The 25502-nt window shown below is 49.6% G+C and overlaps 1 protein-coding gene across 5 annotated transcripts in view; it reads left to right on the forward strand.

Annotated features, from left to right (window-relative positions):
* Window positions 1-25502, forward strand: part of NRG2 (neuregulin 2) — a 160841-nt gene that overhangs the window by 111062 nt on the left and 24277 nt on the right. For all 5 annotated transcript variants that reach the window (XM_036391533.2, XM_036391532.2, XM_036391530.2 and 2 more), the window contains exons 3-4: window positions 2796-2914; window positions 17653-17773. In XM_036391533.2, coding sequence (XP_036247426.1) covers window positions 2796-2914; window positions 17653-17773 — 240 coding nt within the window. The remainder of the gene's footprint in view (window positions 1-2795; window positions 2915-17652; window positions 17774-25502) is intronic.

Below are 25502 nucleotides of genomic sequence, written 5' to 3' on the forward strand. Positions count from 1 at the left end.
TACAAGTCTTGTGCATTAAAACAAAGTAATCCCCTTTGGTTTCACCTTGATGTTGCTATGCTCCAAATGCCAACATCACTCTTTATTCTGCTCACATTCCTCTCCAGTTCCAGGTGAAAGACCAAATGTCTCTCACCCTCTTCTGGAGCTGAGTCTGTCATGTGTGGCTCCTTTTGTGCCACTCCCTAACTCACATCTTTGGGACTTACACCCCCTTATCTGTAAAAATCACATACCTAGGTGATATTCTAATGCAGTAATGGATTTTTCCAGTTGCTCCACCTGGTGAAATGTGCTGTGGACTGAGATTGCCATGCAGCTAATTATCATTAGAACATCTGTGCTCTGGCAGCTGAAGGCAGCATGTCCATTGATGCTCTCAGCTCTGCCCTGGCAGAGAGCCCCAGTGTGCTGATGTGCCAGGCTGGTGTTTTCTATGGACTCTGAGTTAGAGCCTTGCTCTTCCAAGCTGCTTTCAGCATGTGCTGCCTGCACTGCAGCCTGGTTTGTGAAACAAATGGTGTATTCTGGCAGAGAGAGTTGAGACAGCTGGGAGAAAGTAATGGCTGGGCAGGGAGCAGGCTTGGGGTTGCATTCTGGAGCCATCTCACTCTTTTGATGAGCATTTTCACACCTTCCTCTATGGAAGGAGTGGGGAACCTGCTCCTGAACAAGGTGCTGCAGCCCAGCAGAGCCCAGGCACCCTTTGTGCCTCCCAGCAAGGTGCAGGAACCAACAGACCCAGGGCAGCAACAGGCACTGGGTGCCTTTACATGTCCTTAAATGCCTCTTTCTTGTGCATTACCTGACTCCAGAGGCAGCACAGCAGTGAGGGCCACCATGCCCAGGGCTGCCACAGGCTGTGCTCAGACACTTGAGAGCACTCAGAGAAGGGTGTTGTGCTGGGAGTCGAGGCAGAATCACCCCTCTTATTTAGGCTCCCATGTTGGAATGTGTTACACAAATGGATTGGGGGAGACCTACAGTCAGAGGGATTCAAGAGGTCTTTGCATACTGTCAACATCCATTTAGAAATTGCTCCACATGTGGCCCCAGCTCATGCAATTGAGCCCTTGACCGCATCCTGTAAAACAGGGCAGGGCCTGTTTCCTGGGAGCTCTACCAAGTCGTCTCCAAGTGCTTTTAATTTACTAATATAACTAGTGAGATGTTCCTGCTGTGTCCTTGCGCCGTGCCTCCCAGGAGAACAGCTTGTCAGGGTGTTAAAAAGATGCCAGTGTGCTTCTGTGAAGGGCTTCCTATGGACAATGATTTGCACATCCCATAGAAAAGTCCTTCTCGGATGACACGTGTAACATTGCAGCTATGTCCAAGGCTAATGGTTATTTTCCACATAAATGGAATTATATTTGCCTTCAGCAACATCGGCCACTGGGACCTCTTTCTAAAGCTGGCAGCGCTTCCAAGTCTCTAAATAAAGTGACACAGACCTGAGGTAAAAGCTTGGGGTAGAAAGCAAACAGAGATGTTCTCACGAGAAGAGCAGACAGGGTGGGTTTTGATAAGATGGCTAAAATGGAAGAAAATGTAGAAAAACCAGAGGGTCTCATGTGGGAGTCCCACTGCGGTCTCATGAGTGGCACTCAGCGTGTGTTGAAGGCTCCTATAGATCCCTGTGAAACTGGGCAACAAAAGGTTTTGCCTGTTAGTCAGAGCCATCCCAGAGAATGAGTCACAGCCAGTGGGAAAGGCGATGCTCCTTCAGCAGTGCCGCAGAGCTCTGCAGCAGAGATCTGCCTCTCCTGTGCAGGGGCACGGGCTGGGAGGTGGCACGGGCTGGGAGATGGCACAGGCTGGGAGGTGGCACGGGCTGGGAGATGGCACGGGCTGGGAGATGGCATAAGCTGGGAGGTGGCATAGGTTGGGAGATGGCATAGGCTGGGAGGTGGCATAGGCTGGGAGATGGCACGGGCTGGGAGGTGGCATAGGCTGGGAGGTGGCATAGGCTGGGAGATGGCACAGGCTGGGAGGTGGCACGGGCTGGGAGGTGACACAGGCTGGGAGGTGACATGGGCTGGGAGGTGGCACAGGCTGTGAAGTGACACAGGCTGTGAAGTGACAGGGGCAGTTGTCCCACCCCCCCTCTCCTGCTCTTTGGAGGCACATCTGGCTGCTCAGATGAGTGTGTGCAGCTCAGCCACACATGTCTGTAGTCCATTGGAGTGTGGATTTGGGGGACACGAGGTGCTTGCCCTTTTTTTAGGTTGAGTTGAAGCTGTCAGTGATATGTGCAGGGCAAACCCCAGGGGGTGGATGTGCAGGGTGGTGAGGGGTGAGTCCCCCTGGGTGCTGTGGGTGTTTGCGCTGAGTGTGTGGCACTGCTGAATGCAGCTGGTGGAGCACTGACTGCTCAGCATCCCTGCTGAGGAAGGTGCAGAGCAGGCATCTCCTCTCCACATCTCTGTCTGACAGGCAGATCCCACTGTCCATCAGTAAATTGGCTTTTTTCCAGTGTGGAAAGCCTGTGCTGGAGTGCTGGGACTCTGGGCCTCAACTCCTCACAAGACTTTCTGTGCGAATGAGAGCAGGTGTCAGACCAAACCACACCACACGCTCAGAGCAGTGGGTTCAGAGGGAGATGTTCACCTAGCAAATCCTGGGAAGGGACTTGTCCAACTCCTATCCAGGCTCCAGTGCCTCTTCAGCAAGCTCAGGCAGCCCATCCTGTCAAGCAGGGGTGACCCTCCAGGCAGCATCCCTGGGCCAGGAATGGTTGTCACTTCATGAGGTTGGTCAGCAATGGAGTAAGAAATGTCTGCTGTACTTTTCAACAGAAAGATTTCCAGACTGCAGTTCAACAAGGTGAAGCTTGAAGATGCTGGGGAGTACAGCTGCGAAGCCGAGAACATTTTAGGGAAAGACACCGCAAAAGGCAGCCTGAATGTGAAAAGTGGTAAGTGAAGAAGCCAGCAAATGTCTCGAGCTGTCTACCATTCCACAGAAAGGTTCTGCACATGGTCTGTCTTGTATTTTGTTTCATGCTTTCAGGATATCGAGTAAAACAATCTTAGGAGAGATAAGAAAAATGCAGCTTAGCATAAATGTTTATCTTTGTTATCTGTCACTGGCAATGTGGTTAATTTACATTTTAAATAAACTTACAGTCTATGTATTTTTCTTAAAAAAAGGGGTAAGGAGGAAAGAAAGCTGGTGGGCTTGATGTTTTCATTTTTTAAAGAATTTCTGAGAAGCAAAACTCACCAGAAGACAAGTAATTAGACCATAGCTTTGTGATGAGTGAAGTTGCTTCTGATTTTCATCCTAGAATGTGTGCTCCATCTCTTAGAGCTCAGCGGATGGAGTCTGAGGTTAGGTGGTTTTATTATTATCTCGGTCATAATAATTATATTGCTTAACACGATGGTTTGGATGCACCCTCCGGCTCAGAAAGTCCCTACAGTGGCTGCCAGAAGCTGGGAGGGCACAGCTGGGAGGGGGTGACTGTATTTCCTAAGCTCTTCCTCCTGCCATTCACAAGGGGCACTGTGGCAGCCTGGGCTGTGAGCTGGGCTCTGCCTCTGGGCTCTGCAGCCCTTTGCTGGGATCCAGGTTTTTGTTCTCATCCCATGTGAGGGAAGGTAGCTTTCTCCTGCTGCTTTCTGGCAGTATTTTCTCTCTCAACCTCAGCGTTTCTGAATCTTTTCTTCCATGAAGCTGCAGCATCACACAGCCTCCCCCTGCCTGCTCCGTCCCAGTGCTGGCAGGGTCTGCAGGAAGGCCACCCTTATTCACACCTCCCTGCCTTCATCCTCTGCTGCTCTGCTGGGTTTATTTCCAATTCTGATCGGAAAGGTGCCCCAAGTAAGAAACTGAGGCAGTGCTCTCCTTTTGTCTTTCTTGCCCCACTCTCTGGCTGCCCCACACCACAAAAACTGCTCCTGTGTGATGGGAGCTGCATGTGCAAGCTCCCTTCCCCCTGTGCAGCCATCAGAGCCCTGTCTGCTCCTCTGCTGCCCCTTCCCCAGCACCAGAAACCCTCCCACAGGAGAAGGAGTGAGGTTGAGCAGTGCCAGCTGCAGGGCCCTGACCTGCACAGCAGGGAAATGCACACAGGGAAATGCACACAGGGAAATGCATAGCAGGGAAATGGACACAGGAAAATGCACACAAGGAAATGCACACAGGGAAAGGCACACAGGGAAATGCACACAGGGAAATGCACACAGAGAAATGCACAGCAGGGAAAGGCACCCAGAGAAAGGCACACCAGGAAAATGCACACAGGGACATGGACACAGGGAAATGCACAGCAGGGAAATGCACAGCAGGGAAATGCACACAGGGAAATGCACAGCAGGGAAATGCACAGCAGGGAAATGGACACAGGGAAATGCACACAAGGAAATGCACACAGAGAAATGCACAGCAGGGAAAGGCACCCAGAGAAAGGCACACCAGGAAAATGCACACAGGGACATGGACACAGGGAAATGCACAGCAGGGAAATGCACACAGGGAAATGCACACAGGGAAATGCACAGCAGGGAAATGCACACAGGGAAATGCACACAGGGAAATGCACAGCAGGGAAATGCACACAGGGAAAGGCAGAGCAGGTAAATGCACACAGGGAAATGCACACAGGGAAATGCACACAGGGAAATGCACACAGGGAAATGCACACAGAGAAAGGCACAGCAGGGAAATGCACACCTGGTAAATGCACACAGGGAAATGCACACCTGGTAAATGCACAGCAGGGAAAGGCACACCTGGTAAATGCACACCAGGGAAATGCACACAGGGAAAGGCACAGCAGGTAAATGCACAGCAGGGAAAGGCACACAGGGAAATGCACACAGGGAAATGCACACAGGGAAATGCACAGCAGGGAAATGCACACAGGGAAATGCACACAGGGAGATGCACATCTGGTAAATGCACACAGGGAAATGCACACAGGGAAAGGCACACAGAGAAATGGACACAGGGAAATGCACACAGGGAAATGCACAGCAGGGAAATGCACACCTGGTAAATGCACAGCAGGGAAATGCACAGCAGGGAAATGCACACCTGGTAAATGCACAGCAGGGAAATGCACAGCAGGTAAATGCACACAGGGAAATGCAGAGCAGGGAAATGCACACAGGGAAATGCACACCTGGTAAATGCACAGCAGGGAAAGGCACAGCAGGGAAATGCACACAGGGAAATGCACACCTGGTAAATGCACACAGGGAAATGCACACAGGGAAATGCACACAGGGAAAGGCACAGCAGGGAAATGCACACAGGGAAATGCACACCTGGTAAATGCACACAGGGAAATGCACACAGGGAAATGCACACCTGGTAAATGCACAGCAGGTAAATGCACACAGGGAAATGCACACAGGGAAATGCACACAGGGAAAGGCACACAGGGAAAGGCACACAGGGAAATGCACACAGGGAAATGCACACAGGGAAATGCACACAGGGAAATGCACACCTGGCCACTGCAGGGCAGGCAGCACCTGCCAGGGTGCTCAGGAAACCACCCTGTGTGGCAAGGACCCTCCCAGCAGGGATGGGCTCACTCCTGAGCTGCCCAGAAATTGTTAAGACCTGAAAACCCACGAAAGGCACACAGAGATCTCTCTGTGAATCTGGTGGGTTCCCTGCCTGGATGATCCATGCTCTCAGCTGCCTTGCCCCCCTGCCCTTGGCTCACTGCTCAGCTGCAGGCACACCTTGCTGCTCTTTGCAGATCACCTGCCAGCACAGCAGGGCCAGCCCAGGGGATGCTGATCCCTGGAGGCTTTTCTGGCCCTGTCTCCCCTTTTTTCACCTTTTTTCACCTTTTTTCACCACTCTTTTTTCCCCTTTTCCCTGCAGCTACCCAGAGTTAAGCAGCCTTCCCCAGTTTGCAGGCATGTGCTCTCCTGGAGGATTCCTGTCCCCTCACTGCTGGGCCTTCCTGGAGCCTTGCAAGCTTTCCTCCTTCTTCTGTGACACCTTTCAGTGCAAAACTCCTCAGGGCACCTGAATCCACACATGTGTTGTCCCCTGTTTCTTCTTCCCCAAGATCCTTAGCACTGATCCTGTTGTGACTCCCATTGCAAAGTGCTCTTTGCTCTATTCCAATACCACTTTTCAGTTTCAGAAAAGCAGCTTTTCAGCCATACACATCTCTTGCAAGTCACCAAATCCACCACATCTTTAGAGAGAGTGGCTGCAGAGCAGAGACCCCTTGGCACTTAGAAAATGCCCCTCAGCCAAAGCCTCCCCTCACCCCTCCTCTACAATTCCAGCATTTCCACAAAACTCCCAGCTCAGAAATAAATGCTTTTGCATTGAGAAACTTTGTGAGGGTGTTAATTTCTGAGGAAATGCTTCTGGACTTAGTCAAAATATACTGCAATATATTGCAGATTTTATGACTTTGAAGTAAATTAGATGCTTTCTTAGAAAAATATCCCATTTCCCAGTTCTCATCATTGAATAGTCTAATGTTGATATCACACAGCCATGAGGGCACAGTTGATGTGTGACTATTTCAGGTTCTTTTTTTCTTCAAAAAATTTCTAGGCATCTCCTCAACTGCTGTGTCCCTTATCAAACACTGCAGAGAAAATCAAGTTGTACAAAAAATTCCTTCTGCTTCGAGCTCTTTGTGGTGGTCCCACGCCTGTCTCTGGCAGGGCTGCACCCCCAGCCCAGGCTCCTGGGGCTTCCTCCTTTGTGCATCCAGAGGCTGTGAGGGACTTCTCCAAAGGTGCTGGTGCTGCCAGCAGGGTTGAGTAGAGCATTCTGTGGGCATTGGGGTTCCCAGTATCCTGGTTCAAAAATAGGAAATCACTCCCTGTGCTTGTCTCCCCTAATCCTGGGGACCTTCCTTCATCTGTTTCCTGTTCTCCAGCTCTGGTCCAAGCATTATTTGTGCTGCAGAACTTCACATGGGATGGAGGCTCTTCAGAAAATCCCACCTTTTCCTAAACTCCACAATTTCCCCACTGCCACATCCTGCCATCCCATCTTTGCACTCTTGTGGCCATCAGGGCTAAGAAAACCTCCCACATTTCTGCTCATCTCCTGCCAGCTGAGCCCTGAGCCATCTCTGCCTCTTTATTGTGACACGAGGCCCTTCAGAGTGAGGGGACATCGTGCCCTGTGCCATCCCCTGCAGGGACACTCCTTGTCCTGCCTCTGTCACCCCAATGCCCTGCCCTAAAGCAGCACTGACACCTTGGCAGCCCCCAGCCCGTGCCCCCAGCAGCACCTGCCCCTCTGCTCCTCCCCACAGTAGCTAAGCCCACCCTGCTCTGCTCAAAAGAGATTATTTTGTTCACTACTTTCTTACCTTAATTTCCCCAGGAACAACGAAAGCACCACAAGTCTTACCAGCCTCAGAAACTAAAATAGTTGTTATGGAAGAAGAGTGTAAGTACCTCTCCCCCACCCCCCCATACAGCTGCTTTCCCCTGATTTGTTTGCTATTATGGGACATTTTGCATAAATGCTTTATTGCCTCCTGGAATCTTCTTTAATCACTCCTTCTGTCTGATTTTTCCCAAAGCCACTGGTCTTTCTTTCCCTAGATCTTTTAAAAAAATCTGATTTATATTGCTGGTGTCTATCTTGGAGAGGGACGATTTGGTAACTATTGCAATGGCAGCTTGAAGGACATGATACTTAAAATTGCAACTGAAGTTCAAGCACTCCCAGCTCTTTCAGTACATGGAGTTATTGGTACTTGCAAGATGTGCTTGTTATGGCCTTTGATTTAACAGGGTTTTCTTTTATCATTTTCTTTTTGTGTTTGGGGTTTTTTTGAGGATAGTTGATCAAACCAAAACAGGCTGTAGGAAGTACAAGAAAAAAGACATGAGTCTTCTAAGCATAGGTAATAAGAAAATTGCAGAAAATCCATCCATGCCCTGCCATCCCATTTTTTCTGAGTGTCCAGAAAGCAAGAACAGATTTCCCCAAATTCTTAATTTGATTTATTGTGGCTGAAATGCTTTTTAGCATTCCCTCCTACTCAGTTGTCCCAAAAGCAGTAGAAAATGGGCACAGAGCAATAAAAACCAAGGAGGGGATACAAGTCTAGATTAGAATCCTGGTGCCTGGACATTGGCTCAGCAATTTCTGGTGGAGGGTGTTTTGTCTGTGTCAGGGGGTCTCTCCCCACTGGGAGCCCACCAGGATCCTGGCAAAAGCCCTGGGAAGGCAGGAGCAGGCAGGGATTTATTTTTTTGTGTGTGTTTCCATCCCAGCTGCGGATGCCCAGAGCTGAGAGCACAGCTGGCTGTGCCTCACTGTTGGCAGTTCTGCTCTGCAGATTTTATGGGGATGTTTCCTCCTTTGAAAGCTAAGTCTTTTATGAATTTAAAGGAAATCTGATTGCAGCCACAGCAGGCACTGGCCAGGTATTCTTTAAAAGCTTTTCTGATTAGAGAACTGCACTTAAAATGTGGTTTTTTGTAGTGCTTAGCCTTGCACTGCACTAGGGATACCAAGCTGAGATACAGCATCATTAATGCCATGGCCACACCATCCTTCCCCAGGATTTTCCCTTTGTTTTCACCAGAAGAGATCCATGCTACTTATTTGCATCATATTAGATTAATGCTATTTTCTTAAAAGCCAAATCTCAGAAAGGAAACACAGAAATTTCCCCTTTTGGAAAACTTCTTTCCTCCATGGCTGCATCATCACTTTTGTTTTTCCTAATGATGGGAAGAGATGGCAAAGTCCCCAGAGTTAAAGCTGTAACTCCCTTTTTCCTTCACACTCCTTTTTTGCAATATCTCCCAAGCGTTATCTGAACAACTCAGAATCTCTCTGATTTTTATGGTGATGGATGTTGTAGCAGAGAATTGCACGTGTGTACAGCATATGGGGAGGTGATGAAGATGTGAGGTGGGATGATCTGGAGAGCAGACAAGTATCTCATTTTGCAAAAGTCCTGCATTTCTTTTCAATATCTGTATTCAGAGTCACCTGTAGGTTGTCCCTACTCTTGCTGTTTCACTGAAATCTTGTAAATCACTTGCTGGACTTTAAACACTGATGCCCCAGTACTTGGTTTGTGAACAGCAGGAGGTTCCACTCAGCTTCATTTGTGCTGCAGTAGCCTCACTGGTGGTGAAAATGTTAAATGAGACTTTGTTTTGTGCTTGTCACAGGCTAAGCTTGTGCAGTTGGGTGGTCACAGTGGCTCAGCTCACAGGCAGGAACTTGCAGGGATGTGGTAACTTGATCGTGTGCCCTGACAGGAAGGTCCTTTCTGCTCATTTCAACATCAGAGAGCCCAGAATGGCAACGTGATCCTGTCACAGAGCAGCATGGGGCAGCTAAACAAGGCTCAGGAGTCTATGCACATGTTGGGTAAACAGGATAGGAACCAGTGCTGACATTTAGAGCATTCTGATGGAGGCAGAAATGGAAGAAGGGTCAGAGAAATCTGGAGAGCATTCTGAGATGGAAGGTTTATACAGGACAGAGCTAGTCAAACCCTCTCAAAGTTTAATTTTACATAGGTAAGATAAAGTTTGAAGTCTCTGAGAAGGTCAGGTAATCCCTTGTGCTTGTTTTCTGCTGTTGAGCTCTCCTCTAGCTCCTTCCCTTGACTTCAACAAGCAGGTGAAGCCCTGAGGGTAAGGAGAGAACGCAGGCCAGGTGGAGGAGCCGTGGTTTGGATACTGTCAGGGTGCAGGAGGCTGTGCCAGTGGTGGGCAGGTGATTGATCTAAACCAGCATGTGGATCATGGCAGCTGCTCCCCTGGACTCTGCTCGTGCTCCTTGCTCACTCTGGAGCTGGGTGAGTTCCTGGCTGAGTGCTTTATCAGCCTCTGGGGGCTGTCAGTGCCCTTGGCTGAGGGTGCTCTGCAGCAGAGAGAGGCTCAGGGTCACAGGAGAAGGGGAAACAGGGAGAAAGAGCAGAACAGGCAGTGCTGAGTTGTGCTGGGAGCAGGAGGACTGGGGGGTGATATGAAGCACCTGAATGAAAGCTGGCTCTCTGGGTTTGGTTTTGGGGCCTTTATTTCATCTGCTGGGGATCACAAACCCTCCCTAGAGTCCCTCTAGAGACCCTGTGGGAAGGGTAGCTGAAACAGTCCTTTTTTCTCCAATTAAGTCTAACTCTCCACACACCAGTTTGGGTCCACAGATTTCATAGCTGTCATCCTGGTGATGCCATTGGGCTGTTTGTAGCCTCATTGGTGTAGAGCCATTGAGGGAATCCCCTCCAGTTTAATCCCTTCCCTGCTGCCCAGCGTGGCTGGGTGTAGGAAATGTTCTCTCACTTTTCCAGGTGAGCTTGGTTTGATGGACTTGCATGATTGCAGTGGCTGTGCTGTGCTCTGTGAGTTCCACACCCCACAGGAACGTGTGCCACGTGGTTATGGTTCAACCAACCCCCCAAACCTGCTCTCAAATCCAGTCTGGCCTGGCCTTTACTGGGTGACCATGGCAGACCTGCCTGTGACCTTGCTGGTCTTACTCCCCTCTTTTCTTCTCATTATTCCCTTCTCTTCTTTGTCCTCACCTCCTCCCTCCCTCCTGCTTTGTTCTCAGTCCTGGGACTGAAGACCAGCTGGAGGTCTGACCTGCTGATGGCTGAGCTGCTCTGTGAGGTTCACTGCACCAAGGTCCAACATCCCACATGACTCTGGACCAGGCATGCATTTGTTCAAGTGTTTGCAGTGGCCCAGGCTGATGGGGAATAGAGCTAAACACAAAGAACTTGTGAATCTGGGAATGACCCCACCAGTGTGCTGGAAACCCACTGAAATCTCCCTTGGCCTCTTGCTCTGAGGTGCCCGTGTGTGATCTGCAGCCCCATGGTGACCGAGGGCCACGCTTCAACCCAGACACAGTTGCCATTCTCTAAGTGAGACATTTTGCTTCCCTTTGTCCTCCCATGGGGCTTGGCAGGTCTCTCCATCCTTGCTCCCTGAATAATTGCTCTCATGAATGGGAAATCCCAGCTGGGCAGTCCCTGGCCCCTCCAACCTGAGGCCACTGAGCTCTCCTGGAGCCCCCAGGTGTGAGCACAGAGCTCTGGGCTTGGAGGTGAAGGGTGTCCAGCCAGCCCAGAGCACGGGCAGAGCAGACACAAGTCTGGCCATGTGAACAGAGCAGTTTTCAATATTAGACTAAAAATAAGTGCTGGTGTGGTCTTTGCTGGGATAATTTCAGCCCCGTCGCTGGAGGTGGGGCTGTAATTGAGCGGAACCTGCACGCACGCAGGCACGGAGCCTTGAGGTGAGTGTGGAGATCTCACTGCCACTCTGCAGAGCTCTGTGGTGCCTGGCAGCTGCCACATCCTGCTCACTGCTCAATTTGCACACTGTGCATTTTTTAAGTAGTCACGCAGCTGCCACTTGAGATGTGGTGTAAAGACTCTAAAGGCAAAGAGGGGCAGGATGAAGTGTGGGGTGGGAGCTGATGTCCCCTGGGAGCACTGAGGCTGAGCCCAGCCTTCAGAACTGGGCTCTGGACCAGGGGATCTGCTCTTCTGGCTCCATCCTGGGATCCTGGTGTGTTGCTTCACTTCTTGGGCTTCAGCTGCCCTGCCTGCAAAGCTTTCACGCTGGCATTGGCTCTGTGGAAGGATTTTTAGGTTGCTGAACAAATCCCCTCATTGAAGTATCATGTTGCTTCTATTACAATTGATGCTGGGGATTTGGGAAAATGAAATGCTGCACTGCTGTCATGTGCATTTTCAGACCCCTGTGGTAGAGCAGAGCATAGGAAGGGCTCCCTCGTAAAGCTGCAGAGATCATTCCAGAGGAGCAGCCTGAAGCTTGACAATAACACAGGACTTTGCCCCTGCAATAACTGCCTGTCCCATGGAAACAGGCAGCCCCTGAGTGCTCAGAAACCTTTAAACTTGTTTCTTAGTGAAACCCCTGAACAGGGCAGATGGGAGAGGTGGGGAATGCAACCTGTGCTGTTTTGATCAGCAGCATCTGATGCTCCAAGATGAGTGCCTTGCAGTCTGGTATTTGTATCTTGGGATGAGCTCCTAGTGTGCAGCTATTGATCCTAATGATCCCCTTGGGAACTGGAAACATGATTCCAGCAGGATCTATTTCAATAAAATGCGAGGGTAAATATTTGGTCATTTCCAAATGAATAAACACACAGGAGCAGGATTTTTATGAGCTCAGAGTCCCCAGTCTGCTTTCAGGCATACCCCAGTATGCACAGGCCCTTCTGATTTTATGTACAGATAACAGTGGGGAGCATCCAGGCTCTGCTCAGGTTTATTGCAGGAGGAGGTGTCGTATCAGACACACAGAAATCTGCCACAGAGGGAATGGTGAGGATCACCAGCCCCTCCATGTATTAATCAGTGTAAATCATGGATTTAGTGTGGCTCACACCAGGATTACAGCCCTACAACTGAGGAATATCTTGGCCAGACATCTTCTCATCCATGTTCTTCTAACAAGCTCTGTTGAGAGGAACCTCAGCCATTCTGTGTTTTATCAGTAAGTACATGAGGCATATACAGAGCAGGCAATCTGTATACACTCCCCAACCAGCTGAGTTCATCTGTCTAACTGAATGTCTAAATATTGAGAGAATAAAGTGTCTGTACTCTATGAACCCACCAGCCAAAGTTATTTATAAAGAAGAAAAGGAGCAGCGAAACCATCGCTGTCTCCCTGCTCTCCTCGACAGTAGCTGTAGCTCGTGAAAAATTAATTAATTTATAGTCCAAGCTGCATTAATTAACTCTTTGCAGGGGGAGTATTTCACCAGGCTTCTGGGAACAGGCTGGTGAGCTGCCTGCAGAGGTGAAATGACGTGCATGGCAGGAATTGTGTAAGAATCCCTGCACAATCATTAATGGCCTTTCTGCGTAGATGGGCTGTGTGAAGGGAAGTCCACCTGGCACAGTCACTGCCCCTGGCTCTCTTCTCTGCTGCCCTGCCATTGATGATAGTCCAGAATAACTGAGGCATGTGGTGGAAAATAGACTCTGTGAATGACTCCAGTGCTCTGAATCTCCCATGTGTTTATGCTGCTCTGTCCTCACTGGCTGGGGCAGCAACAATAAAATGTGGCTGCAGATCATTCACAAACACATCATCAAGAGCCAGCCCTCTCTTCCCTGTCCTCACCTCTTTTCTTCACCTCATTATTCTCCTCTCTTCTTTGTCCTCACCTCCTCCCTCCCTCCTGCTTTGTTCTCAGTCCTGGGACTGAAGACCAGCTGGAGGTCTGACCTGCTGATGGCTGAGCTGCTCCAGCCCTTCTCCCACCCTGCATGGGCTTTCTGACCAGTTTGCCACTGTGGATCTCAGGGGCACCTTGCTTATTCCCCCTGGTCAGAAGGAAATGTCACCACTTGCTTGCCTCATGCACACTCGTGGTTTTCTGCTTTTAATTTGTTGAAGCACCTGGGGAGGTTCTTGGTACATGATTGGTGTCACTGCACAGCCCCCTCATCACGTCCCACTGCCTTCATGAGTCCTGTTCCACCCTGCTACCACCCAAAACTGCTCTCTTGCTTATTCAGTTCTGCACTCATCTCAGCAATTTCACAACTTTCTGAGTCATTTGGGAGAGATGGAGTTGTGTTGGAGGCTGAATGAAGGACTTATTCTGCCACACCAGCCAATGGGGGGGAAACACTGCCTGCTGTTGTACAGCAGTTAATGTGAAATAGCTGTGGGAAGTAATTGTGCCTGTGGATCACCAGGCACAGTGTTTGGCACAGAGCTGTAAATAAACTGTGTGTGAGGTTCACTTCACCAAGGTCCAGCATCCCAGATGACTCTGGACCAGGCATGCAGTTGTCCAGGTGTTGGTCCAGGCTGATGGGGAATAGAGCTAAACACAAAGTACCTTGTGAATCTGAGAATGACCCCACCAGTGTGCTGGAAACCCACTGAAATCTCCCTTGGCCTCTTGCTCTGAGGTGCCCGTGTGTGATCTGCAGCCCCATGGTGTCCGAGGGCCACGTTTCAACCCAGGCACAGTTGCCATTCTCTAAGTGAGACATTTTGCTTCCCTTTGTCCTCCCATGGGGCTTGGCAGGTCTCTCCATCCTTGCTCCCTGAATAATTGATCTCATGAATGGGAAATCCCAGCTGCTGCAGCAGCCCAGGGTGATCATCCACCTTGGAAGGCTCTAGAATGAATGTTACCACACACCAGTGAAATTTCAGGGTTATGAGAGAGACAGATCTGTATTCAGTGCACCAAACCTCAAAAAAAAAAAAAAACCATTAGGAATTCCTATGACTGGAATAAATATCCCATAAATATCATGTGTGCAGTATGGTCTCACTATTTCCAAAGAGAAAAGCAGAACCAGGGATGACCCAAAAAAGAATAAATAGAGATCATTGCTTCCCAGCTAGGGAGGGAGATGCTGGCTGTGCCTGCAATGCCACAGGTAGCACAGGGGAAACAAGTAGGGATAAAGAGTAGTTTTTTCTAATACAAGAGCTAGGAAAGGGCAGGTTAAAATATCAAAATGGAGATGTGGCTTTACACACTGTGTTCATAGCACTGCAGCTCTTGTCACAAATATTGTGGGTGCTACAAGATCAGATTTATTCAGACAGCAACTAAACTTGTTGGTGGAAGTATCCAGCAAAGGCCACGAAATGTGACAACACTGAGGCTGCCTTGGGTTGTCTCTGTGCTGCCCATCCTGCATGGCCTAAGGAAGATTATCACTGATCTTCTTTTTTTAGCTTTGCCACTGTTGGGGCCAAGACAGGGCTTTGGCTTGACCAGTGTTACAGTCTGAAAGAGCCTCATTTCCTGATGCTCCCTTCTCAACAGGGAACTGCCTCTCTCTGTGGCCTTTGCCACATCTCTGTGCTGACAAGTGGACTGGAGTGAGGTGATTCCATGGCTCAATTTTAAAACACTTTGTGCTTCTTTGGGGTAAAAGGCAAGGTACTTGCAGAAAGCGGGGTTGAAAGGATAATGACATTAGAAAGATGCTTCCAGTAGAGGTGATCACCCATGTATTTTCCTGACAGGCACAGCTCTGCTGACAGCCCTACCCTAGAAGTGCCCAAGATGCCCAAGCCTCAACCATGTCAGGATCTTTTTTACCTGTTTCAAAGGGACAAAACTGTTTCTATGGGATGAAAATCCCATGCAATCTCTGGCTGATGAGCACTGTGATCGTCCCTGTATCACATCACACAGCACTGCATCTTCCTATCCACCTTTCTTGGTGGGTTGGGTATCTTTGTATCTGGGGTGTTTCCTATGGGGAGGTTTCTGGGCTCTGTTTTCAATTCTCCCTCTCTGCCCCTCTCTTGCTGTGGCAAGGCTTGCTCCAAAATCATTCCCTGTAGGGTTTGTGATGTGAGACTTTGCCAGATGGATCATTTTGCTTGCTACCAAGTGGTGTGTTTGATGGTTGCAGGGGTGACAGCTCCCTGCAGCCTGTGCTTGTTTTTCATCCCTGTGCCTTTTAATTTGCACCAGCTCTTGGGCTGATGAAGTTTCAGTGCTCCCTGATCCAATGGTGCACTTGCAGAGACCCACACTTATCAGAGACCCACAGCTCTCCTCTCCTGAGCAGAAATGTGCTACTATCTTGTAAAGGTATAAATTATAAGGTCTTGTCTGTATAATGAGTCTGCATTCCTCAGATAAATTACACAGGCTTATAATGGCTTTGGCTTTTAGTTACCATTAATCTTAACTGGAAGGGAGTGCTGAATTTCCTGCAGAAGTGTGGGATTCAGATTTTTGAAAGGGTTTCACTGGAGGCTTGGTCAAACCATCCTCTGCTCCAACACCCCAGTGTGTGCACCCTGCTGTCCACATTTGGCTCCCAGCTGGCTGCAGGACGTGCCCTGAGGGAGCAGCTGCTGTCCCAGGGCTGTGAGCACTCTGGGTCTCTGCTGGAGTGTTTTCCATGTCTCCTTAGCAGAGCACTTTGGGACAGCTTGCTGTGCTCTGGATAACTGTGAAAAGACAGAGCCAGAGGCAATGGTTATTCAAGGCAAAGCATGGAAATAGCTCTGGCCTGTCAGCCAGTGGGAGGCATCCACTTCCTTATGGGAATGGCAGACAATGGCTGGGACAGCACATGGGGCAGAGCAGGGAGAGCTCAGGTGACAGTGTGGGTGCTCCAGGTGGGCACAGCACAGTGGGAATCTCCTCTGGAGAGGCACAGACCCCACAGACCCTGCAGAGAGTCCCAGACGGGTGAGAGACAGAACAAGATCCAGTGCCAAGCATCACCCACATGTGAGAGGCTTCACAAGGTGCTGGGAGCCTCCTTTGCCTGGGAGAGCCCAGATGTTCCCAGCAGGAGCTGGGAATGCAGCCCTTGGCTCTGGTGTGTGTGCTGCAGCCCCTGCAGAGGTGGGATGGGCACAGGGGCTGCCCAAGGAATAGGGAGCAGCCCTGGCTCCCTCTGGCACAGGCCATGGCTCGCCCTGCTGCTCCTCCTGAGGCTCTGCCTGGCTCCTGCCTGGCTCTGGTTCAAGTTTTCTTCCTCGAGTCCTGTGTCAGTGAGGATGCAGTCCCAGTGATGGTGTCACAAACCTCTCCATGAAGTTCATTCTTGCTTTGGAAAACGGGATGGAAGAGAATATCTCCTCAGAAGCTTTGGCTACAGCATAAAAGGTGCTGCAAAGTAGGCAGTAGCCACTGCTGGAGGTGTAGCTGTGATAGGGTCTGAGCAAGGTGGGTAGTCCAGGAAAGGGGACTGTTTGTAATGAGGTTAAGTGTTCAGTTGTAACAAATCCATGCTTTTAAGTGCCCAGCACTCCTTAGACTTATGTGAAAAAGGGTCTGCATTCCCTAAAGCTGCTCACCATCTGTAACCTGTATCAGTGCTCTAACAAATGATTTTTTTCCTTCCTAGAAGCCTTTGTTTTACCTTTGGAGACTCTGTAAGTTTATCAGAGTCTCTCAAAGACAGGAATTACAGTGAAATTCTGCAGGTTTTCTTGTCACTTACGGGACAGGTTTTCTCTAGAAACATTTTGTAAAGGTTTTCTCTAGAAAGAAGTTTAGATTTGGAAAAGCACCTGGGAACTGGAGTCATGTTGGCTGCCTGCCTCAGCACGAGCTGGGGCTGGCTGGCTTCTCCTGCTGCACTTTGCTGGGGCTGTAGGGGCAGCCCAGTTGTGGCAGGACAGAGAAATGCTCAGGAGAGGGCAGGGATGGAGCCCTGTTCATGGAGCTGTTCCTGCTCGTGCCAGACCTGCTCCTGGCCTGAAAAACACAGCTGGCAGAGGTGTGGAGCAATGCAAAGTCCCCTGCAGCACCTCTGGGTCTGGCTCCAGTGTCCTGAGGTGCTCAGGCCTCAGCAGCACATCACTGGGACTCTGCAGCCCCTCTCCTTCCTGAGCCCTGCTTGCCTGCTGGCACAGCATTCCCAGCATGAGGGAGGGCCAAGGACACTGGGAGAGGGGCACTTCCCTGCAGCTTGCCAAGAAAATGATCTTGTACCACGTGCTGGCTGCTTAGAGGAAGATGAGTCTTCAACTCCTCACTCACTTGGCCCCTTTTGCTGGGAAAGGAAGGGTCAAGTTGCAGCCCTGGGACCTGAAGGTGGGTCTGCAGGCACAGGCTAAGGTTTGTAGCTCTGGGGTTTTTACTTTGGCAAATGAACTCATAGAAAATCATCTAAGGAAGCAGAATTGCCAAACAAAGGAAATAACAATATATCCTTTTTGTGTGTGTTTTTGTTTTCCCCTGCAGTAACCACAACTCTCTCCTCCTGGTCTGGGCATGCCAGAAAATGCAACGAAACAGCCAAGTCCTATTGTGTCAATGGAGGGGTGTGCTACTACATCGAGGGCATTAATCAGCTGTCGTGCAAGTAAGTGAGTGGAGTTCTTGTGTCAATATGGAAATTTCTTGGCTGAGGGAGAGGAGATCTTTGTGCAACTGCCAGACTGGGGGGAGCTCTGAAATTCTCCTGGCAATTGCAGTTTGAGCTGTGCAGGTTCAGAAAGGGGCACTAGAGGGGCAGGGGTGGGGAGGGGGGGAAAGGATTTGTATTTTCCTTTTTTGTGTGCGTGTCACTGTTCACTTTTCCTGGCTTTTCTCCCTCTAAGAATATGTTTGTTCTGGCTGCTTCTTTTCCCTTTCTCCCCTTTCTCCTCTGCAGCTCCAAGGAAAATTGGGTCCCTTTTGCTCTCCCTGAGCTGACAGGTCCTGTTCTCCAATCAGGGAGATTTTCAGGGGCACAGCCTCCTCCTTCCCCATGGCTGGGGGGTCCCTCACTGAGACCTGCCCCAACCTCTCCTGTGTCTCATGGGCCCAGGGTTAACCCCCAGCTCTTCTCCTCTCTGTGCAGCTTTGTGGCCACTGTGTGGGGTGTTTGTTTCCCCCTTCAAACCTGCAAGAAAAACTAGAGACCTGTACTAAGTTATCCTTAAAATGAGCTTTGAAAGGTTTGAAGTGGGGCTGCACAGCCTGAGGGATTTGGAATGGGATGTGAGACTTTTTCACCCCTGGTTCAGAGCCAGACAGCCCAGTGGCATCTCACACCTCACCCCCAAGCCTAGCAGTGCCTGTGGACAAGCTGTGCAGTCTGATTGCCAGTGCTGGAGGTGCAGGTACCCAGAGCTCACCTGTCCCTGCCCTGGGTTCCTGCACAGTGAGCAGGACGTGGTGCCCTGGGTGTGCACTCACTGGGCAGATGGAATCCTCTCCTGAGCTCCCCTGGTGACCCAGACATCACTGCCCAGCTTGGAGAAACCCAGAGCTGACAATTTTCTCCCTTTGGAACCCAAGACCTCTCAGTGGAGACACAGCCAAAGGTGTTCACATCTGTGGATGTCACCCAGCAGCACTGCAGGATGTGATGCTCATCAGGTACCTCAGCTCCTCGGGCCTTGGAGGCTGCACTGAACACAACTCTCACCCCCTGTGGAAAGCCTGAAAGGGCTGGATCACACTGAGCACAGCTCCTCCCTTGTCCCAGAACTCCTTTGATTCTGCAGGGAGCAGCAGAAGAGGCCATGTGGAAATCTATCCTGCTGAGCTCTTGTGCTCTGGCTTTCCAGTGCAGCTGGGGTGGAAGGAGCAGCTCCCAGTCCTCCCAGGCTCACCCTTAGACACAGAAAGAGCTGGGCAGGACAGAAACCAGAAGCTGTGGCTCCCACATTTCCCATGTGTGCAGGGAGTGGGAGCAGGCCTTGTCCCCCCAGCCCTGTGCTTTGGTGTAGTTGTCACTGCCATTGGCTTCTTGGTGGCACTGTGGGCTCCTCTGGTCAGTGCTCCTCACAGGAAACAGGGGGGAAGCCCCATATGATGGTTAAAGTCACAGCCACCATTCTGGGGTAGCTGCAGCCCAGGAAGCCCCAGAAATTCCAATCTTTCCATTCTGGGAAGGGCTGAACCCTTGAAGTGTGGAGGAGTGTATGAATCAAATCTGCAAGCAGTGTGGTCATGGCAGAGGCACAGATTTCAAGGCTCTTTCTTTTGGGAAGAACCTAATGCAGATCAAGATTCAAATGGGATCAATTTCTAATTACAACAAGAGTTACCTGAACCCCTACCATGCATAAGAATCACTTTTTCCTAATGAAGAATACTGTGGTACTTGTCAAATGTCTTCAGCAGCTCGACTGTTTCAACCAAAGCAATTCCAGCCTACCTTCCAACCAGGCTGCTCTGACAGATGATGAACAGAGGGAACACTCAGTGATGGATCCCATTAAGATTTTATGTGCCACACCAAACAGACCTAATTATTTCATATCATTTGAAAGCCTGAATTCCTCACTTTGCAGATGGTAAAATGATATCCTTTCCTGATGAGTTCCAAGGTGCCAATTGCTAAAACCAGATGGGAACTGAGCAGGCCTGTATGGAAGGGCAGGAAGGTGTTTCCCAGAAGGAGGTGCTGGAAGGTCTGCACTGTCACTGCTCATCTGCCAGAAAAGGTGAAAACAAGAAAAACAGAAAAACAAGGCTCCATGTTCTCAGAAACCCAGGGGACCCAATGCCTTCCACACAGCACAGTCACTTCTGATCTTACTGCTTGAGGAGATCCCTGGAAGCTCATTCTCCTTGGGCGTTTTTATCATTAAATCTCAGACTGAAGATAAGAAAACCTGGCTTTTGAAGTGGTGTAATTTTAGAGTTTCTGGATTCTAGAGGATAATAGCGATTGAGGAATGCAGAAGCATTTGAACTGAAAAGTGTTTCCCATAAAATGGCTCTCCCATTTTATGTGACAAGGGTGATTTTTGGGGAAGATGCTGATGAATAAACAGACTTCACTTTGCCTGCAAACAAAGAGCTGATACATTCCATGGCTTCCTCATTTCACCAAGGCAGGAGATCTGCTGCTGTGGTTTGTGAAGGATGCAGGAGAAAGGAGAAGAGGCAAAGACACAGGCTTCCAAGCTCACTTCTGATCTCTGCAACAGCAGCCTTGGCCCTCCAGCCTGACTGTGCCTCTGAGCCAGGAGCATGGAGGAGATCAGTAGGTTCTGCTCACAACCTCTTCAAAGGCTTTGGAGATCAGCAAGAGCCACATGAGCAGCTCCAGCCAGGAGCACAGCACGTGTGTCCATGTGCTCTTTCCATGTCACTGTTCCAGTCAGAGCCAGCAGGACCTTGGGGGGATCATCTGGCCCCTGTGCCAGCTTCCAGCCCTCCCTCACTGAATGCTCAGGGGGTTCTACCCCCCACTCCAGAACCCTTGTGATGCTCCCACCCTTTCCAATGCCAGCTACCAGAATTTTGGAATCTTCTTGTTCACTGCCTGCCACCATCCTGTAATCAGCTTCTTGGGGTGGGTTCCATTCTTGCAGATGCCCAGAAGCACAGGAAATCCTTCCTGAAGATGTCCCTCCTGGCAGTCTGGACCAAAACCAGCAGATGAGTTCTCCAATAATTTCTTCTCCTGATGTGGTTCATGCTTGATTTGCAACAAATATTGCCTAAATTGGCAGCTGGCTTTTTATTATTATTTTATAACAGGCTTCCCAGAAACGTGTTCCTCCTGGTCTTTCAAATGCTCAGGAACAAAGTATTTGCTTGTAATCCCACTTCTTCCCTCCCTTTCTAATATGCTTCAGACAGACCTTGGATAAAGCATTTTCTTCACTAGGAAGAGTCCAGAATGGACTTGGATTGTTCCAGAAATTGTGTCTTTCTGGATTGTGCTCTTCCACAATTTTATCCTTAATTTGAAGTAAATCCTACACAAAGGAAACCTGAACATAGTACAATGTATGCTGCTATCCTGACTCTGCAAACAGACCACCTGGAAGTCAAAAGGGAGAAGTGGGACCTGCCTCAAATATTCTGCAAATTTTCTGCATAAACCTGGGAAATGACAGAGCCACACACAGACAGAACTGACTCAGCATCCCTTGTAAATTAAAAAGCTCCAGGATCTTGACAGGAAGAATTTCCCAAGATCTTCTCCAGATCATTTTGCTCAGAGAGGCCTGAGGAGCTGACTCCAGGGCAGGGACAGGTCTGAGCAGAGCACAGAGGGGATGCACACAAGGAAGTCTCCAGGCCCTGAGATGGGCTGGGGCACACAGCAGTGGTGCCTGGTTTGTTGTGCCCAGTCACACAGAGCCTTGGGATGAGTGGCAGCCTCTGCTCTTGGATCTGCCTCCGTCCTGGAGAGTCCTTGGCACAGCTCAGAGCACTTGGAGGCTGCTCTAACCTTTTATTGCTGGGTGCCCCACAGGGCTGTGCTATCCAAAGAGCAGAAATGCTCTTTTCCCCAGTTAGGTCTTGGCACACATGAGGTACAGTTGGGGTCTTCCCAGCCAAACAAAGCAAGCAGGCCAGGTCTCATCACTGCAGAGCCTTCTCTGCCCACTGAAATGCTCTTCACATCCCTTCTGTGTGGTCAGGGGAATCAAAGTGATCTGCTCTGGGCCAGGATCTTGTGTGGGATCAGAAGACTTAAAGAGTATTATGGAGCAGCACCCCACGTCATGTTGGACCAGTTGTGCTCACAAGAATCAGCCTGGATGATTTGCAAATGCTGACAGATAAACAGACAGCCTGGGTTTGGGGTGACAGCTCTGCCTTACGTGGGGGAGGCAGGTCAGAGGCCTGGCCCACCTCAGGCAAAAAGTGAAAGTCAAGGAGAGAATAAAAAACAAAACAAAGCAAAAGGAGAAAACATCAGATAATTTTAAAATTAATTGATGAATCCAAGTCACCAATTTTCAAAATCACATCCCCAAGAGTATTGTTTCCTGCAGATTTTCCCAGGAAAGAGAAAGATCATTCTGAAGTTTTGTCCAGGCTGACAGCTCCCCTGTGCTTTCCCAGAGCACCATCCAAAGGTGTGACTGTCACAGGGATGCTGTGTGGCCATGGTCCCCCTGGCAGCACTGTTTGCTCAGCTGCCCTGTGGCACCTGGAGCTGTTCCACCCCTGCCAGTGGCATTTGGTCAGCAGCAGCTGCTCATTGCACAGCCACAGGGACGTCACTGTCCCAGGGGTGTCCAGCAGCCCCGTGGGGAGGTGTTGCAATGTCCCTGGAAATGGAGAGCGAGGGGTGAAAATCTCCACATCCTGTTCCAAATCCCCCGAACCAGCCAGGACTCGTTCCTTGGGGTTTGCATGCTGTTTGTCTTGGGTGATGAGGTCAGGTACCTTTTCAGGTTCGAGTGGCCCATCTGTGCCTCCAGCTCAATGCACAGTGACTGCATCAGCCCCCTGAGGCCATCAGAGTGTGGGAGCTGATCCTGCAGCAGCAAAGGCTCAGTGGGGCAGCAGATCCTGCCATCCCTGAGCCAGCAGTGGGTGTCCCTGAGCTTTGGACTCCACTCTGCAGCAAACATGCCTTGATTAGCTGCTCTGGAGAAGGCCTTTGTGTTTATTCTGGGTGCTTTCTCTTCTTCCCATCAGTGATTTGGTGGAGTCCAGCCTTTTGTGGCTCTCCAGAGCCTGATCATCTGGGACTGGTCAGGGGACAATGACAGAACTGTCTTCTTTTTCAGCCCTTCCCACAAAAAAGCAACATGCTTGAAACATTTTTTTTTTCCATTTGCTTACTTCAGTGCATTGTGTCCTTCTGCTACAGCTTGTCTTTATTGTGTCATTTTGAAACACCTGCTCATTGACATTTTTCTGTAACATGGATTGCTTTATGAGAGCTACTGAATTTGGCATATTTTAATTAAGATCTGGGGGTGCAAAGGAAATGTGCCTACCCTTGCAAGATTTAGAGCAACAGCTGGACAGAAAAAGTTTTGCTTCCAGCAGGAAGACAAAAGTAGCAAATAATAATTAACAATAATTATTGCCCTGCCCTGATATGGGGCAAAATGTCGAAGTTCCTCAATTTTCAGCAATAAGCAAAACATCATAAAAATGAGTCATGCAAACTATTTTGGTTTGTGCTTTTTGAGATGCTTTATTTGACTGATCATCTTACTGCATTTTTGTTACCATGTAAATATCTCACTGCAATTCATCCTGAACCCAAGAGCAGAATTTTGCAGATGTTTTCAAAATGGGGTTATTAAAAAAAAGAAAAGGTCTTAAGGTCAAAATTAAAAGAATGGGATATTTTCCAGCAATAACAGAAAACAGAATCTGGACAGAAAAATCCCTGACCAGTTTTATCAATGGCATTTGCAAGAAATTTTCAGAGGCAGCAATTAGACACAGAGAGATGGAGTTAAGCAAGGGCAGTTTTGGGAGTATCCACTCAGGCCAGAGAGGGGACAAGGTGCTGTCTGCAAGGGGTTGGTGCAGCCTTGGCCTTCCCCAGGACCATTCCTACAGACACAGCCCTGTCCACTTCCCTTGGGAGAGACCCATTGTGCCTCTGTGAGCGCACCACAAACTCCCACGGTGATATTGGAGGGAAGTCCACCAGCTGTGAAGTCCCTGCAAGAGTTTTCCAAAGAAGGAGGGCCTTGGTTTTGCTGGGCCAGCCAGCCAGAGCCTCTTGAGTCAAATGTGTAGGAAGAAGGAGGCCATGATCAATCCCAGCTCACAGCTCTCAGCTGCAGGGAGCCTTAACTTTCAGCTGTATCCCTCACTGCAGAAGAGCTGCCCTCACCACAGGTAGCAGATTTTAATGCAGAAGGGATGATCTCTACTGCTCTTCTTGTCCAGACTGGGAGAACCATGTGCCAAGCATGCTGGAAATTTCTTTCCTTGAAGTCACAGCTGGGGCCACAGTCATAAATAATAAATCATCTTCAGCAGCCTGGAAGTTAGAGACAGATTTAAAAAAACCAAAAGCACTGCATGCTCTCAAAGGTCTTCTGGTCACTGCTTCTGCCTGCAGCCTTGCTTATGAGGAGCCAGAACCCAGGTATGCAGGGGTGGCACATTGTCTTGACAGCTTGTACACAAGCTTGAGAGGTGACAGAAGGTGCTCTTGTTCAGGGGGGCATTTTTCCTGTCACTTCTTCCAGTGCTGAATCACTGAGTAACTCAAGATGAAAACCCTAGCTGTCCTAGACACAGGGAAGGCAGTTGTCTGCTGCCTTCTGTCTTGAGAGCTCTTCTCCCCACCCACGCCTGGCTGACTGCAGAGATCTGAAGATGGGCTGTATGGTAGCTGTCATGGCATCAAAGCCTCTTTGACACCTTTTTGTTTTGCTTTTTTTTCCACTTCTTACCAATTTCTTTCTCTGGGCTTTTATTTCCTTCCACCAGTTTTCCCATAATTTTCAGTCTTTCCTGCAGCCTCAGTCACACTGGAGTTCCACCCTTGGCTGACCTCTTGCAGGTGTGCACCTGAGGTAATTTTAGCTCCTTTCTGACAAAACACCCCCTTTTTGGGGTGGGTGGGACAATTGCTTCATTCAGCAGCACCCTTGAGGCCCTTTGGTGTGCTCACAACATCCAGGAAATGTCAGATCCCAGAGAGATGGGAAGCACCTTGCAAGCTAAACTGGATTCCCTTGAAGACTCTGTGAATAAGTTCCTGACTCTGTCAGAGGTGATGAGTAAACTTCAAAAAAAAGGATTGGGAGGACACCTTCTCTTTTGGATTCCTTGCTCAAAGCCATGTCTGGAGGGTTTCTCCAGTCCTGGGGTGGTTTTTGTGAGTCTGTGCCACCCAGTGCCTCAGGTTTGTGCTTTTTGATTGACAGTGGGGCATTTCCTTCACTTCCCAGCACCAGCTTCCTCTGCTCCATTGCAGAGAAGGCCAACAGGCCTCATGTCTGAGGGTGACCCCTTGGGCTGAGCTTTTCTTGGTGTTTCTGGTTCATCTCCATTTCCTGTGCCCCAAGATGAACGTCCAAGAATGAGAAAAAAGCACCAATTTTTCAAAGATATTTGCCTGACTAGGGAGTTCACTTCTCAGTTTCAGAAGTGACTTGGATACTGAGAAACTGAAGGGTAAGACTGGAGAGCTCAGTGCAGCCTCGTGCAGAGCCATGCCCTAAAGTTCTCCATGAGCAGTTTGGGGTGCACAAATAGCCCAGCACACTCCCCCTTAGAGGTGTGAGCAGGTCCCAAAAACCCAGATGCTGACCCACATGTGGCCATGGGCAGTGAGGGTGCAGCAGGTTTTTTTGCACAGCTCAGGCCTACCCAAACTGCAGTGAAATCCAGCAAGAAATCAAGTGCCAAAGCCAGGTCAGTGGATG

Source organism: Molothrus ater, chromosome 15 (assembly GCF_012460135.2).
Source record: "Molothrus ater isolate BHLD 08-10-18 breed brown headed cowbird chromosome 15, BPBGC_Mater_1.1, whole genome shotgun sequence".
NCBI classification, from domain to species: Eukaryota; Metazoa; Chordata; class Aves; order Passeriformes; family Icteridae; genus Molothrus; species Molothrus ater.